Source organism: Mixophyes fleayi, chromosome 7 (assembly GCF_038048845.1).
Source record: "Mixophyes fleayi isolate aMixFle1 chromosome 7, aMixFle1.hap1, whole genome shotgun sequence".
NCBI classification, from domain to species: Eukaryota; Metazoa; Chordata; class Amphibia; order Anura; family Limnodynastidae; genus Mixophyes; species Mixophyes fleayi.
The window spans coordinates 154,267,682-154,286,172 of NC_134408.1; the positions used below are offsets into that span (position 1 = coordinate 154,267,682).

Here is an 18,491-nt window from a genome sequence, read left to right on the forward strand (position 1 = left end):
TGTCTGTGGATGTAGTCGGAATAGTGGAGTCCAAGTGTCTGTGTATGTAGTCAGAATAGAGGCATCCGAGTGTCTGTGGATATAGTCGGAATAGTGGAGTCCAAGTGTCTGTGGATGTAGTCAGAATAGTGGAGTCCCAGTGTCTGTGGATGTAGTCGGAATAGTGGAGTCCAAGTGTCTGTGTATGTAGTCAGAATAGAGGCATCCGAGTGTCTGTGGATATAGTCGGAATAGTGAAGTCCAAGTGTCTGTGGATCTAGTCGGAATAGAGGCGTCCGAGCGTCTGTGGATGTAGTCAGAATAGAGGTATCCAAGTGTCTGTGGATGTAGTCAGAATAGAGACATCCGAGTGTCTGTGGATGCAGTCAGAATAGAGGCATCCGAGTGTCTGTGGATGTAGTCAGAATAGAGGCGTCCAAGTGTCTGTGGATGTAGTCGGAGTAGAGGCTTCCGAGTGTCTGTGTATGTAGTCAGAATAAAGACGTCCAAGCGTCTGTGGAAGTAGTCAGAATAGAGGCATCCGAGTGTCTGTGGATGTAGTCGGAATAGAGGCGTCCAAGTGTCTGTGGATGTAGTCGGAATAGAGACGTCCAAATGTCTGTGGATGTAGTCAGAACAGAGGTGTCCAAGTGTCTGTGGATGTAGTCGGAAAAGAGGCGGCCGAGTGTCTGTGGATGTAGTCGGAATATAGGCGTCCGATTGTCTGTGGATGTAGTCGGAATAGAGGCATCCGAGTGTCTGTGGATGTAGTCAGAATAGAGGCATCCGAGTGTCTGTGAATGTAGTCGGAATAGAGGCGTCCGAGCGTCTGTGGATGTAGCCAGAATAGAGGCATCCGAGTGTCTGTGGATGTAGTCGGAATAGAGGCGTCTGAGTGTCTGTGGATGTAGTGGGAATATAGGCGTCCAATTGTCTGTGGATGTAGTCGGAACATAGGCGTCCGAGTGTCTGTGGATGTTGTCGAAATAAAGACGTCCGAGTGTCTGTGGATGTAGTCGGAATAGAGGCGTCCGAGTGTCTGTGGATGTAGTCGGAATAGAAGGTCCGTCCAAAGAGGTAAATGTCACAGTACATCCCTCCAAAACTGCAGTCAGTCACTGCAATAAGAAATGAGAATTAACATAAAGCAAATGCCTATGGTCATAAATAGACCCCTCATTCTGCTCTGCTGTGTGGTTGGCGAGGAGTCACAGACTGTATGCACAACACTAATGTGCCACCCTGTCCATTGTTGCTGCGGATCAGCTGGCCATCCTTGCCACCGACCCTTTCTTTATCCCAGTTACGCCCCTCTAAATGCAGTAACAGGGGATCTGCTGCCACCACTAGGCTCCTCCACTGACATCTAGAACCTCTTGCTGCAGGGTAACTCTCGCTGCTAGTGTACCCTCTCGCTGGGCACCTGGGCTGGTACCCCTGACCTCTTGCCTTCAGATCAGTGTTGCTGTAGATGTATCCCCCCTGGTTTATCACACAGGACAGGTAACAGGCAGAGCGTTGGTACTGGATGCTGGGTCCCAACCTCAGAACAGACGGATAACGGATTAGATTGGTCTAATCTGTAGGTCACAGGAATTACAGCAGGTAAGTAGGCGACAAACAACACAACACACAACAGCGCTGATAACTGATGTACACATATGAAAAATACAAAACAATCCGTGCGGTATAGATAAACACTTTAATAAAAACATATAAATCAACCATAAAATATGCAATGTAAAATCAACACTGGCCAGTGGAAAAGGACAGAGCATCAAATAAATCGAATGCAATGGTACACCATACAATGGAGATGATAGGATCCAAATCCGTTGATCTCTGATAGATGACAAATGGGGTGTCCCACAATAAGGGACTAGTGCTGTCCAAAACCCAGTCACAGAACATGAAGTGGAGCCCTAGTTGGTATGAGTGTGGCCACACTACTATTACAAAGGTGCCTGACACCGTGGATATAAAAAGCACCACTTCTATATTTCTGGCCCGTGAATCCCGGAGATGATTCTGCCGTACATACCACAAATGGAATACACAAGTAGGCGACAAAGCAGGATCTTGAAGCAGTGATTTTTATTAGCTCAAGTTTCCTAATAAGGACAGTTACACGCCAGTCTGTGGTATTAGCCAGAAGTTACAGATGGTATAATGCTACATTACATGATCAAACAGTCCACATTTTATAAAGATTTACACAGATACCATGGCAGGAGGTAATCAAGCCTCCTGCCCGTCTAACCAACCTAGGCACTTCATGTAACCTGCGCATAACTCAGCCTGGAGGGGTTTAACACCTTCTTACATTGCTGCTAGCAGCACCACAACGTCTGAGGTTTTACATTGAATGTTTACCATCAGGATATAATCTTGCATTTAATGCAATTTAACTTGCAAAATACACATTAATCTGTGATCACGTGCATCCTGAGTCTTACACACCTAGAAACTCTACCAGCCAGTGTAATGGTCACTCAGCAATGAAAAGGTCTAAATAATATGAGATTACCTGTCTCCAGACAGTTGCAAAAACATATCCCCTCCACAGATATGCCTACTTGGGATTTCTTATAGAAAAGTTACAAAACCCAAACATGACCTACAGTTTCAGAAATCAGTACATTTGCAATTATATAAATTGGCGCACCATGCTAATAATTTAAATATATTTATCCAATTAGTTATTTATAGGTGATCCTGTCACAACCAATGACAAATTCAGCCAGATAAATGTGCAAAATTCTATGAGTTCAATTTTCCACTGTTCCACTTTTTTTTTCCAATTTCAACAGTCTTAAATTCTGATCAATAAGAAATTTTCAGAATGTGCGTTATTGTATATATTGACCGAATCCAGATAAGATTGAGGAACGTTCCTGGTCCTGTGTGGTCTATGTTTGGGACAACAAGCAATTTATTTGCCAGCCGTATAACTTGGTTCTTGTGCCTCTTACAGCGGTTCCATTACTTTTGTACCATCCAGGGGTATTTATCGTTCAACATCAAGGTTATAACAACCTTAACACGTACCATTGGGACACATTAAATAACAATGATGTACCCTACATGTCATGGCTATTTAAGATATAAATGATATTCCAACAAACAGGATTTTCTGAGGAAACATAATTATATAAAAGGCTGATCCTAATCAGATAGTGGTCAGGTATCTGTACAGAGACACTGCCAGGGAGCAGCATGAACACACAACAGTCACACGGGAAGTATCTCTCTGCGTCCTCTCCTGCAGACTGCAATGTGTATAGTCCGAGATCAGCAGAACATTCTCCAGTTCTAGCTGCTGATTGTCATCTAAAACCAGCTCCTTACTTATAATATAACCGACATCTGTTGCCTGGGAAGCAGTGTGAGGCTGTGTGAGAGGCAGGTGATGCCAAGGCTGGGGCAGCTGGGGGCAGGTGGGGGTAGCTGGGGGCAGGCGGTGCCAAGGCTGGGGCAGCTGGGGGCAGGTGGGGGTAGCTGGGGGCAGGTGGTGCCAAGGCTGGGGCAGCTGGGGGCAGGTGGGGGTAGCTGGGGGCAGGCGGTGCCAAGGCTGGGGCAGCTGGGGGCAGGTGGGGGTAGCTGGGGGCAGGCGGTGCCAAGGCTGGGGCAGCTGGGGGCAGGTGGTGCCAAGGCTGGGGCAGCTGGGGGCAGGTGTGGGCAGGTGGTACTAAGGCTGGTGCAGCTGGGACCAAGGCTGGGGCAGGTGGGGGCAGCTGGTGCCAAGGCTGGGGCAGCTGGGGGCAGGTGGTGCCAAGGCTGGGGCAGCTGGGGGCAGGTGGGGGTAGCTGGGAGCAGGCGGTGCCAAGGCTGGGGCAGCTGGGGGCAGGTGGGGGCAGGTGGTACTAAGGCTGGGGCAGCTGGGGGCAGGTGGTGCCAAGGCTGGGGCAGCTGGGGGCAGGTGGGGGCAGGTGGTACTAAGGCTGGGGCAGCTGGGGGCAGGTGGTGCCAAGGCTGGGGAAGCTGGGGGCAGGTGGGGGTAGCTGGGGGCAGGCGGTGCCAAGGCTGGGGCAGCTGGGGGCAGGTGGGGGCAGGTGGTACTAAGGCTGGGGCAGCTGGGGGCAGTGTGCCAGGCAGGCTGGGGCAGCTGGGGGCAGGTGGGGGTAGCTGGGGGCAGGCGGTGCCAAGGCTGGGGCAGCTGGGGGCAGGTGGTACCAAGGCTGGGGCAGCTGGGGGCAGGTGGTGCCAAGGCTGGGGCAGCTGGGGGCAGGTGGTGCCAAGGCTGGGGCAGGTGGGGGCAGCTGGACAGATGACTGAGACCATTTAAATAGGTTTATAAATGTTACATATAATAGTTATGTGCGGGGCGCTTGTATTAAACAACATTAACCGTTACGTAGCCTCGTCACTAATCACAGTTTCCGAGCAGGGAATAGGTAGCTTCAGGCAACTAAAACATGAAAGGGATTTCTGGTAAATCATATTATACTGTAAAATCCTGGACAAGAATTTCCTTTGAGGAATAAGCCATTTGTAATGAATTTTACAGAAAATAAGAGATGTTCTAACATTATCCAGATGTACCTCAATCATACAAACGTGAAACTGCAGCAATTGAATCACGTTACAATAACATTTGATGCACAGAACATGGCTGAGAATGAACCGCAGCTCGGCACAATGTACGCGGCTCACAGGCTGCAGAAGCTGCTGCCTCTACCTGGCTGATTGCTGACGTTTCAGTACAATTACTGTTCAGCCGCCAACATTTCTATACCAGGGACAATTTGCTGCTGAGCTGGTATATTTATCTGAATGTCACACACAATGGAAGCTATACGGACACTGACTGCTCACAAACGTGTGCCCTGGCCAGGGTCCAGACAGCTCTAGGGGGCAGGTAGGCTGTGTCCGCCTTCCAGATTAATGTGCATGTAAGGACAGAGGGTTCTTAGATCGCTCAAACTGATGACAGATGATGAGAGAATAGTACTGTATTACGTATAGCAATGTTCTCTTTACCAGATGGGCAACAATATTCCAGCAAGTGACAAGGTAAAGGTCAATATAATAACAAGAGAGCCAAATCCCGGACAACGTCAGTTCATCGCTATTCCCAGATGTTAAGAGTATGGCCTCTTCCATACGTCACTCCAAATCAGCAACCCACTGGATTGGTGGAATTTGGAGATGAAGCCTTGGGCAGCACGGTGGTACAGTGGTTAACACTTCTGCCTGGGGTCATGAGTTCTATTCCCGACCACGACCTTATCTGTGAGGAGTTTCCATGTTCTCCCCGTGTTTGCGTGGGTTTCCTCCCACACTCCAAAAACATACTGGTAGGTTAATTGGCTGCTATTAAATTGACCCTAGTCTGTGTCTGTGTGTGTTAGGGAATTTAGATTGTAAGCTCCAATGGGGCAGGGACTGATGTGAATGAGTTCTCTGTACAGCGCTGCGGAATTAATGGTGCTATATAAATAAATAAATAAATAAATTGATGATGATGATGATGATGATGATGATGAAGCCTCAGGCTCCCAGATTACACACACTCACTGACACCCTCCATTCTCTGGCCGGCACAATTTTATAGGCCCAGAAATAACCTTCTCCTATCTGAGTAATCCAAAATGAATTTACTCCCAAGACCTATATTTACTGTCAAGATGTGTGTGACAGGATGGAGCTCCCTATGCTGCCCTGTCTGTTCTTGCTGCGAACCGGCTGGGCTTACTTTTTCACTGTTCCCTTTCGTTATCTCAACTGCGCCCTCTTGCCGCAGTAGGAGGGGCTTACACGTGCTGCCGCCACTGGACTCCTTACCGGCATCCAGTACCGTGTTTCTTCTGGGTAAGTGACGCTGCGAGTGTACCCCGTTACTGGTGTACCTGGGCCGGTACCCCTGACCTCTTCCTATAGATCAGGGTTGCTGTGGATAGATCCCCCCTGGCCTATCACATTGACCAGGGCTACAGGGTAGCAGGCAGAGTGGTGGCTCCGGAAAAGCTGGGTCCAAACCTCAGAAACAGCCGGGAACGGATTAGATTTTGGGTCTAATCTGTAGTTCACAGGGATAGAGAAGTTTCCAAGCAGGTCTTTGAAACAAGTGATGTTTATTTGCTCACCCTGGTTGAAGGTACCAGTGAGCAGGTCAGATGGAACAAGAAGAACAATGTTTTATTCAAGACAGTGCTTTTTATACAGATTTGGACACGGTCTCGCAGGGTAAGCCAGCCCCCTGAGGTCTGAGCTATTTTTAGAATCAGGATGCAATTTGTTTATCCAAACATGGCTTTACATGCAATGCAACGCTAATAATATTTACACTTATTTGTGATATCCTAAAACTTGCTGTGATTTCCTGCTTCTTTTTTAGACACAGGAAATCTAGTAGCAAATATAATTAAACCTTCCTGTGCCTTCATGTGCTGGACTCTCACACATCAAAAGGTCTAATTAACATGAGATTAACATGGGTCCTTTTTTCAGCCAGTTGCAGAATACACATTCCCAGAGTAAGTCAAAAAACCCCAAACAAGTCAATTCCCTACTCCAAGATACACAAAAGACTTCCTCAACAAAGGCTTATTGTATCAGATATATACCTCAGAAATAATGCATTTCCTCTAGCAAAGTAAAAACAACCAAATGTCTTCCCCTGGTCTCAGAAATAAAGATATCTCCTTTACCAATATACACACAATATCAAAAATAAGTACATTTGCAATTATATATATATAAATTGATAGCATAAGTTATTTATAAGTGATCCAGTCACAATGTGTATTTGGATAAAAGGGTTAAACTCCTTTAACCCTGTCAAGGACTCACACATTGATTTAACTTATTCAATTAGTAAAGGTCTGTTTAGACATACCGGCATTGCAGTCATGCAATATAATGTCCCTTTTATACGCAGCACAACACAAATAACCTCTTCGCTTTCAATACAGTTTGTTATTCAGTTGCTATCAGGACAGGCAGGATCTCCTGTGGTTCTGTGTACTGTGCAGACAATAGCCGGCTTCTGATTACATAATAGAATGTTGACCACGGCCTGGCTAAATAATTGTATTAGAAAATATGACTGCAGCAACCACAATCTTAGAATATTATCCTAATTGTAACAGTATGCATAATCTTGGTACTAATCATGCACATTAACCCATCCAAGTTATGACATTCCCCAACCAATAACTATATCCAAAGTCTACAATTTAACTTACACAGAACAGTTATTAAATAAACATTGGCAATTTGCTACATGTCACCAACTTGGCGTAATTTAAACATTATGGTCCTGATTAATCTTTGAACGCAATCTGAACGCAACTGGTGTTAAAAAAGCCTGGTATGCATGTACATATGTATGCAAATACAGGCGGACCTCAGATACATTTCCATTTGAATGTGGATATATTTCTAATATTGGGACATATTCATTTGTTGGCGTTTTCCGCCGCGCAAAAAGTATTACCGTTATTACGGTAATACTAAGCTGTATGTCAGCTCGCAGCTCCCTGAGCCGCGAGCTGAAATCCAGCATGAAATGTACCGTAATGACGGTAATAGTGCGTGTGCCGCGTTACTTTAGGCAGTAACACCAACAATTGAATATGCCCCATTGAGTCCTTAGCATCCTGCTATCCTCATATTATGTTTGTAATGGTCCAATGCTGAAGTCTGAGGTCTTTTTCCCAGTAACTTTATAAAATAAAGCAGCGTTTCTAGGACAGCACATTTCCTGCTTGTATAACACTCAGAAAACAGAGAGATATGAAAGTGTCCGTGTGCTGCACGGGGAACACGTCTGAGCACTAGGTAACACATTTACTAAGGTCCTGTGATGGAGGATCCCCCAACATCCTGCTGCCAATAAGTGTGGAGAATGAATGTGAGAAGCACCTGTATAATTGCCCCAGAGAGGCTGATTCTGCCTATTGCCTCCATGTGTAACTGTCAGTTATTTGTCAGCAACAAATTCTTTCCATCCATAACTTGGGAATTAGTCTGGTGAATCAGAGGAAATATTATATATATGGTAGTGTGATAAATGGGCAGTTCTAGGTGATACTGTAACTGTAAATATCACTCCGCCCTCTGAAGGGGTCTGACGTGAAAGTACCCCATAAATCTGACAAAATGGATTTGAGTTTTCTCTGCAGCAGATGGATTGAAAGTCAGTAATGAGAGAGTCTTGGAGCCCTGTTACATTACTATCGCAAATAAATACCCTGGTATTGGTTTGGATTGTGTACCGTGTTTTGTTTATACTGTATATTATAATGGGCTCAGGGTCTGTTTTGAGGTGACAGTTCTTTAGTTACAGAGCAGATGATGTATAATGTACCGTAAGCTTTCCCTGACCACACCTCACATTTCTGCGCCATATTGTCCGATGCTTAAATCATTATATACAGATAAGAAGATTGGATGGATATTGTATGGCGGTCACAAGAATGCTATGTGATGTATATTGTATGACAGTCATCAACATCATAAGTTATTTATATAGCGCCATTAATGCCATAGCGCTGTACAGAGAACTCACTCACATCAGTCCCTGTCCCATTTGAGCTTACAGTCTAAACTTCCTAACACCCATACACCGAGAGAGAGACTAAGGTCAGTTCAATAGCAGGTATAGCACCCGGAGGAAACCCACGCGAATACGGGGAGAACATACAAACTCCACACAGATAAGGTCATGGTCCGGAATTGAACTCATGACCCCAGCGCTGTGAGGCAGAAGTGCTAATACAATAAGTCGTCAACTCAACTTTTACATGGCTCTGACTGGTGGTGTTCATGTTACATGTATGTGTTCATGTGTCACATGTATATCATATGTGGCTGCCATGAATACCCTCTGCACACATTAGATGTCAGGAACAATTCTCCCAGTCCCTGGTCACCCGTCTTGGCATTGAATGAGATGAGAGAAGATTCTGGGGTAACTTACCAGCTGCTGACCCTGAACACCCCAAGCTGCATATTGTAAGACAGAATCTTCCACCTCCGGGGGGTTTAACTCCCAAACTTCCCTTGAACACAAAGATTTCAAGTCATTGATAATAAGGATGTTGTAAAAGTGAATTTGTCCATGATAAAGAGAGGTGCAGCCTACCTGGTGTGGATGTCATAGATCACATAGGAAGCTGTGAACGAAGAGTGGAACACCTGGAATACAGAGAATCATATAAATGTATGGAATAGTTGTCGTATTCCAATACTGCCAGGATTATACCCTAGCTGTAAAGCAAAACATATACATATTCTGTATAGAAGAGTAAACCATATTGTCTCCCACTTCCCTGAATGATAGCTCTGCTTACTCAGAAAGTGATAAATAATTTATAAAGTGAGCACTGCCATATTTATGCAAATGTCTGTCACACATGCCCACTGTAGTCACTGATGTTTAGTGACTGCTGCCACAGCTTTAAAATAGGGATCACTGCAGTCTACAGTAAACATGCTAATACCAAATGGCAAGAGTGCAGATTGTCTACAAAGTCATATTTATAAGCAGGCGTCTGCTACATGTAATGTTCAGAGTTTTCATGTTGTGTTCTACAATAATACACTGTGAATCCAAAACATTCAAATGTAAAGTTAATTATTAAATGACCAAGCATAGCCATTGCTGTACACACACACACACACACACACACACACGTACGTACGTACGTACGTACGTACGTACGTACGTACATACATACACACGTACATACACACAGACACACACATACACACACAGACACACACATACACACACACAAACATATATCATGAGGTATTAGTTCATATTTTGATCAAAACATTTAAGCCTGTAACCCAGCATCAAGGGCACCACTTGACGCTGGGATGCAGGCTTAAATGTTTTGATCAGAATATGAACTAATACCTCATATTTTCATTTTACTAGATACACACAGATATGCAGGAAAAGGCTAAGTGCTGACAACTGTCTGTTTATGGTACCACGCAGCTGATACCATATACAATGTGGGAGATACCCCGAACGCGGGCTTGGTTTTCCTCTGATATATATATATCAGGGGCGCACGGAGGATTGTAACATGGTTTTGTCCAGGAGACTTAAATAAGAAGTTTCTCAAGTTAAGTTCCTTAATGAATCAGGCCCTATATTACAGCTATTTATTACTATTTGCCAAAAAATCACAAGCATGTCACTAACCCTCTAGGGCACCCTGTAAAATCTATTGTGTCCTTCACGTCCAACTTATTACACATTGTTTATTTACAACTTCTTGTGGTTTCTCTAATATCCACCAACAAAGACACCACATCTTTACATGACTCTATTTCTACCTTCTTTTGGGATAATCAATACTGTGGGCTTGTGATGTATAGTCCTATATACAAACATACCTAACTCAAGAGGAGTTTCTTTTTGATTCAATTAGTTTTATACTAACACATCATTTGCTGTATTTTTTACAAATGTAGGGTACAGCCATGGGCACAAGATTAGCCCCTAATTATACCAACTTATAAATGGGACAGTTCAATGACCAATATATTTTATAAAAAAAAATTGTTTGTTATATCATATTTTACATTCATATTTTTTTATTTAACTTTATTTTGTTTTCCAGCGAACTGCTTTGAGATACACAAATACTAGCGCAGAACTTTCAGGACAATTTGATAACAATGTAACTATATATAGCCATTGTGATATGATTAAATGAATTAAGTTTATTATTGCAAATTACTGTATATGGAAAATAGAGTTCATAATGCGGCTGATTTTAAGAGCCCTTGGTACATGGGTGACTGATTAATTCATTTTAATCTAATATACATATATTTTAAATGTGGGAATTAGTTTGTTTTAATCTCATGGATGATTTATCATGAGCTGATTTTTTATGAGGATTTTATGTACATTGATTATTATCAACTCTTATTTGGGGATGTTTGCCCAGGGCCGTCCTAACAGCAATATAGGCCCCCGGGCAAAGCAGTGCACTGTGGTCCAATCTAAGAACCACTCACAGGAATAAAAATATAAATTATCGATAAAATGAAGCTAATATTTATTGGTACTTACAACAAAATCAGTGTTTAACCATTAAAAACATGCTGCACAGCACTGACTAAGCCACACAAATGTTTGAACAATATAACATGAGCCCTGAAGCTGAAAAACAAGAAATTCAGCACAAAAATTGTGCTCATTTGGTAAATCATACAGACGGAGATGGCACAGTGCGAAATTACTATGATTTAACACAAACATTTGGGAAACTTCTTTGCAGAGAATTGTTTTAAAAATTGCTTTAAAAAATTGTGTTTGTAGATTTTGTCTTATGTACAATTAGTACGTGGATGTTGGTTTTGTTAAGGTCAAGATATGTATTCGCAACAGAAAGATCACATGTACAGATAACAGCTGAAACTGAGGGGATTAGTCCACCTAACTGTTTTAATAAGGAGGGTTTGAAGGTTCTGCATAAATCTCCCAGAACGATATACTGAAAAGTTGTCAAGCCTATGGGGCCCCTATGCTTGTAGGGCCCCCGGGAAACTGCCCAGCTTGCCCATGCGTTAAGACAGCTCAGTACCTGCCGCCATCTTTCCTGGGACTCTGCCAATACCAATATAAATATATGGAGGAAGCAGCTTGTGATTGGCTCCCCATTTCCATCATTTCGCTCCCCCAGTTTTCATCTGGGGCTGTAGGAGGAAGAGCTGCAGAGAGGACCTTCTGGGAATCCGACTTGGGGTCAGTTCTCGTGTGTTTCACTGGGAGACTGGAGCTTGCAGTTCTGCCCATTATAATTCGGTTTACAAAATCTTTTGTTGCACCAGACTGCAGTTCAGCATAGAGTCTCCTCCTAACAGAGAGTTCCTGTGTGCTGCTGGGGATTCCTATCTCTGTAGTAATGTGTGTTGTAATAGACAGGTAGGTTACCAACAGAGAACATCTATCTTCTTTATGTATCTCAAATTGGAAACTGTCCAAACTGAATCCCAGAATGTGCCAAGGATTATACAAGGGAGCCCTAACCAGAAGAGCTTACAATCAGATTATATATACAGGAATCATATGAGGTAGAAGTTTGCAGAAGACTATACTGGGTAATTTGATGGAAATAAAGATGGTGGAATCCACCACTACATCTAAGTACAGACAGACTTAATTTGCAGATGATATATTAGAGGAATAAAGGACCTGTATCCTCCTTTCATCATAGACATCTATTTCCATCAACTGTTATTGTAGTTTGTTCCTGAGATCAGTATACATGGCAGCCGTATAGCTGATTTGTGGGCAGATTTCATCTAATAATCAGGGGACATCGAGAGAGTCCTGGCCAATGACAGAGGTGGAAGCTGTAGACAAAGGATCATTTCCCAGTGACAGATTATACAGCAGGGACTAGTGTGAGACTAGTGAATGTTAAGGGACTGTGTAGCTATAAGGAGGAGTTATTCTTCTAGGACACAGTGAAAGGACGAGGAGAGAAATCAGAGGAGACCCAACTGGACAGGAGACCCCACAACCTGTAATAACCTGTAATAACCTCCCACAGACTCTCAACTAACAGATTCCTGTCCTGACTGACCAGAGAGGTCTCGCATCTATTACCTGATAATAATTGTAGATCCACACGCAGAAAATATGAAACATTCCTGCTTAAATGTGAAGAAAAGAGAAGTCAGAGATTAATGTGAGGAGAATTTCTGACAAAGCCATAAACTCAAAATGTTGATAACTTATTAAAAATAAGTTAAACTCCCAATAGTATACATTAGAGTGAAATATTAAAAACATATACAGGTGTATTTGTACATTGATTGTGCAAACGTGATGTAAAAGTTGCAGTGTAACACGGCCGTGCACTATCAGTTGGATCAATAATCTTTCCAAGTATATTGATCTCAATTATTTATAACAATGAGGCTCATTATATTGTGTTACATTTAGTTTGAATCTGAATGTTAATTGTAAATAGACTGTCTGTCTACAATAGTATCAATGTGGGAGATCTAATGGTTACCTGCCTAGAATAAGGTTAGTAGTATCCTCTACAAAGTATCTATAGTGATGAGTGGTTAACAAGTAGTGCAGTGGCTGATAGCTAATACGTAGCATAAACCAGTTACAATGTTTTCAGTGAAACACTGATATCACATTAATACTAAGTATCACTGGCTGATGCTAACAGTCCTGAGAGCAGATTGAATACCCGGACTAGGAGAGGAAACACTTAGTAGTTATCGAGTAGAGCAATGATTGATGAGGAGCCGACCACTAATTACACATTCACGCTGTGTGGTCACATGCTGCCAGCTAACGGCAGATCCTGGGCCCTATCTAGGAGACCATTCATTCAGCCACACAATTGATAGAACCAAACACCAATGTACATTTCGCTAAATTAGTTTTTCCTTTAGTTGAAGAAGCTTTGTCCAGCACCTGACGCCGGATCACTGGTTGTTCTTCCTTGGATCACTTTTATTAGTACTACCCGTTGTATACCGGGAACACCCCACAGGACCTGGCGTTTTGGAGATGCTCTGACCCAGCCCTCTAGCCATCACAGCCTGGCCCTTTGTCAGAGTCACTCAGATCCTTACGTTGCCTATTTTCCCTGCTTCCAACACAACAACTTCAAGAACTGACCGGTCACTTGCTGCATAATATATCCCACCCCTGACAGGTGTCATTGTAACCAGATAATAAATGTTATTATCTCCACTTGACAGCGGTGTTACTGTTGTGGCTGATCAGGGAATGTACAGGGGCCACCTCCTGGTTTATATTTATCATCATACTTAGGTGGATATAATGTATATTATCAAAATTCCTGGGGATGTAAAATATCGGGGGTGGTTGGAATTTCCTTTGTTCCCGAATGGTCGTTCATTACAATAAACTATCTCGTAAAACAATACAGCAAAAGTAAAACATAATGAGACAGATGAAGAACAATTGGATGATAGAGCCAAGATCAGGAGCCTGGAGGACGGTAAATGGTGGAAGATATCAGGGAGCCGAGGAAGAGGCCAATGTGAGGTGTTAAGAGGTTACTGGTAAGAGGGAAACTGTGTATTAGACAGTCAGTAATACGGGAGGATCTCTATATGAGACAGTCAGTAATACAGGAGGATCTCTCTATAATAGACAGTCAGTAATATAGGAGCATCTCTCTATGAGACAGTCAGTAATACTGGAGGATTTCTATATGAGACAGTCAGTCATACAGGAGGATCTCTATATGAGACAGTCAGTCATACAGGAGGATCTCTATATGAGACAGTCAGTAATACAGGAGGATCTCTCTATAATAGACAGTCAGTAATATAGGAGCATCTCTCTATGAGACAGTCAGTAATACTGGAGGATTTCTATATGAGACAGTCAGTCATACAGGAGGATCTCTATATGAGACAGTCAGTCATACAGGAGGATCTCTATATGAGACAGTCAGTCATACAGGAGGATCTCTATATTAGACAGTCAGTAATACAGGAGGATCTCTATATTAGACAGTCAGTAGTATAGAAGAGACGATATCTGAATGATGCCTGGATACCACACACACAGTCAGGTTTCCAGTGAAGACGCTCTACTCATACACAAATATCCTGTTTAATGTCAGCTGGATGTTCCTTTGTCCTCCTCAGTGACAGGTGAATGTGCTGTACAGAGATAAGATTGTGCTCAGCGCCGTCTCTGACACATCCCTGGAGCCTCATGCCTCGGCTCTGAGGATCCAGCAACGTTACACGGACAGATTATTATATAGAGATGATGGACCGGTGTCTGTTGTGCAGCTGGCTGGGTACATTATATATATATATATATACACTGTATATAATTGTAATGTGCATCATGTCGGTCTGGCCTGGCGCATCAGGCAGCGTTCCATCATTATCTGCGCTGCGTGTAAGTAATTGACGTAAATCATTTTGCGCCAGCACTTTATTCCAGACTGGTAAAACATATTTACAATAATTTTCTCCCCCGTTTGTAGCTGAGGGTTTGAGCTTTGTCCTATTTCTATTAAACAAAGTGACTTCCTCAGTATACAATAGATAGATGGTTTTACATAATCGGCAGTGGGTCAGGTAGTATCGATTTGTATATATGGCTCTGACACTTCTCTCTGTGTACTCTCAGCCCGTGGCTCTGACACTTCTCTCTCAGTAATCACAGCCCGTGGCTCTGACACTTTTCTCTGTGTACTTTCAGCCCTAGCTCTGACACTTTACTCTGTGTATTTACAGCCCCTGGCTCTGACACTTCTCTCTCAGTAATCACAGCCCTGACTCTGACACTTCTCTCTGTGTACTCTCAGCTCTAGCTCCGACACTTTACTCTGTGTATTTACAGCCCCTGGCTCTGACACTTCTCTCTCAGTAATCACAGCCCTGACTCTGACACTTCTCTCTGTGTACTCTCAGCTCTAGCTCTGACACTTTACTCTGTGTATTTACAGCACCTGGCTCTGACACTTCAGCTACACTGCTTCTTGCAGCAACCCTCTTTCTAGGGTTTCTTCCATGCAAAATATCCCTCTCTCTCTCGGGGTTCTCTTTACTGATATGGGGTTCTCCCCCTCTCTAGCATTGAGATTGCCTTGCGTCTGTATATGCAGCCACACTGCTGGTTTTATCACAGTACATACCAGGTACTCCTGGTCAGAGTAGTTCCACAGCTACTCACAGTTCAGCCAGAATCACAGTGTAGCTTATCTCCAACACATATGCAGCTCCTACATCCCATAGTGTATGCATGCTGCCACTTCTCTTCAGTGGTCTATGCTATGGGCACTCTCTCCCTATTCAGGCGCACAGTACTTGCCCTTGCGCAGTCACGGCGCTCGCACTCCCAGGCAATGTTGGGGGAGCCTGGGAGCTTCCTCCCCAGTCTCCCAGGTCCCCATCTAGATCACATCACCCAGTCTTACCCGCACTTTCTATAACCCCTCCATCTTCTCAGTCACTCTAGCAGATGGGCTGGGTTGTCACTATAGCAACCAGATAAGTCACTTCTCTTTCCATAGATATCTAACTCGCCTCCCAGATGACCCCTCCTGTATTCACTGGGGTGCATGGTTTAGTAAAACACCCCTAGCGGGCGCTACATTTACATAGAGCATGAGAGGTGTCTGAGCAAAGAGAAGCAGGAGAAACAGTATCAGAGTTTGCTGATGAGATCTGGAAATAAAGCAGTAACCGGAACCAGCGGAGATCTTGGCAGAATTATGCCTGTAAAGTCTGTAGTAATGGTAGCTCTATTAGCTGCAGGACAGACAGATCGCAGAGCAGGCAGCAGATTGAGCTTGTGACCCAGATAAATACTCTGATGCAGAGGGCTCCAGTACTAGCTGGTTATTCTGTTACATATACCCAGGGTGTCTGCAGGAACAGAATATACTGACATATGGCTGGAAGTAGTGAGAACAAAAGGCTTTATTATATATTTAGTGTAACTGTGGAACACACTGGTAGCTGAGTATGGCGGCCCAGTGCCCAGTGAACAAAGGATTAAACAGCTGAAGTAAACAAAGCATCCAAAAACATAAAACAGTTTAACTCGTGGAGGTAGGGGTGATAGAAAACAGACAATAATCAGGGCGTAACTAGGGTTGTACGAGAGGGGCGACCACCCAGGGCCCAATGCTGAATGGGGGCCCAGTTTATGAATATTTTAGGTTAGTTTGGTTAAAATTGACGGTAGGGTTGTGGCAGTTTCCCATCTCGCCTCAGGCGCTACAATTTTAAGTTACGGCTCTGACAATAACCCTGGGTCACAGAACAGGAACAGACTGCTGGTATAAAAGAGTCTAGATCAATATATGTCAATTTGCAAAAAAAAAGTCTTTGAAATCAGACATCAGATTCCTGGTGAAATAATAATTAAATGTAAACACCAGCAAAGTCCAGGTACTGGAAGAGAGACTGGTTGTAGAAATATAATCGCCAATGGGTATAGACCAGGTACTAGCTTGACGTAAAACAAAAATCAGCTGGTATCATGAGAACCAGGAGCTGCAGGTAGAAATGGGATCAGCAGATGGGGAAATTAGGAAAATAGTTGCTGCATTGCTGGCAGGCAGGTGACCCTAGGGATGGGAGCGCACTGCACTAGGATATCCGACTTCAAGTCCTCAATTCTTACTGGTATAATGCAGAGGAGACAGACCCCAGCGATATAGTCTCCAGCCATTGGCTGCTGCTGTGTTAGTAAATATAGATATACAGAAGATTTATACAAAATAGTGTGAGGATGGAAGGGCAGTTACTCTCAGCGCTCCAGCACCGTTGCACTGGTTTCTGACTATTAACCGCTGCTTCTCACCTGTTGGCCGGATACTTCTCAGCCACATCTGTGGTAAACCTGCCTCCCGCAGTATGCTGTAGTGATCGCTGCTTCTCACCCATTGGCCGGATACTTCTCAGCCACATCCGTAGTAAAACCTGCCTCCCACTGTATGCTGTAGTGACCGCTGCTTCTCACCCGTTGGCCGGATACCTCTCAGCCACATCCGTAGTAAAACCTGCCTCCCGCTGTATGCTGTAGTGATCGCTGCTTCTCACCCGTTGGCCGGATACATCTCAGCCACATCCGTGGTAAAACTGCCTCCCGCAGTATGCTGTAGTGATCGCTGCTTCTCACCCATTGGCCGGATACTTCTCAGCCACATCCGTAGTAAAACCTGCCTCCCGCTGTATGCTGTAGTGACCGCTGCTTCTCACCCATTGGCCGGATACCTCTCAGCCACATCCGTAGTAAAACCTGCCTCCCGCTGTATGCTGTAGTGATCGCTGCTTCTCACCCGTTGGCCGGATACCTCTCAGCCACCTCCGTGGTAAAACTGCCTCCCGCTGTATGCTGTAGTGACCGCTGCTTCTCACCCATTGGCCGGATACCTCTCAGCCACATCCGTAGTAAAACCTGCCTCCCGCTGTATGCTGTAGTGACCGCTGCTTCTCACCTGTTGGCCGGATACCTCTCAGCCACATCCGTAGTAAAACCTGCCTCCCGCTGTATGCTGTAGTGACCGCTGCTTCTCACCTGTTGGCCGGATACCTCTCAGCCACATCCGTAGTAAACCTGCCTCCCGCTGTATGCTGTAGTGATCGCTGCTTCTCACCCATTGGCCGGATACCTCTCAGCCACATCCGTAGTAAACCTGCCTCCCGCTGTATGCTGTAGTGATCGCTGCTTCTCACCCATTGGCCGGATACCTCTCAGCCACCTCCGTAGTAAACCTGCCTCCCACTGTATGCTGTAGTGACCGCTACTTCTCACCCATTGGCCGGATACTTCTCAGCCACCTCCGTGGTAAACCTGCCCCCCGCTGTATGCTGTAGTGACCGCTACTTCTCACCCATTGGCCGGATACTTCTCAGCCACCTCCGTGGTAAACCTGCCTCCCGCTGTATGCTGTAGTGACCGCTGCTTCTCACCCGTTGGCCGGATACTTCTCAGCCACCTCCGTGGTAAACCTGCCTCCCGCTGTATGCTGTAGTGATCGCTGCTTCTCACCCGTTGGCCGGATACC

General features: G+C 44.5%; 1 protein-coding gene across 1 annotated transcript in view; it reads right to left on the reverse strand.

Annotated features, from left to right (window-relative positions):
* Positions 1 to 18,491, reverse strand: part of DPP10 (dipeptidyl peptidase like 10) — a 227,408-nt gene that overhangs the window by 64,905 nt on the left and 144,012 nt on the right. Inside the window, exons 6-7 of the mRNA XM_075181255.1 lie at positions 9,068 to 9,120; positions 8,903 to 8,984 (exon numbers count right to left, since the gene is read on the reverse strand). Coding sequence (XP_075037356.1) covers positions 8,903 to 8,984; positions 9,068 to 9,120 — 135 coding nt within the window. The remainder of the gene's footprint in view (positions 1 to 8,902; positions 8,985 to 9,067; positions 9,121 to 18,491) is intronic.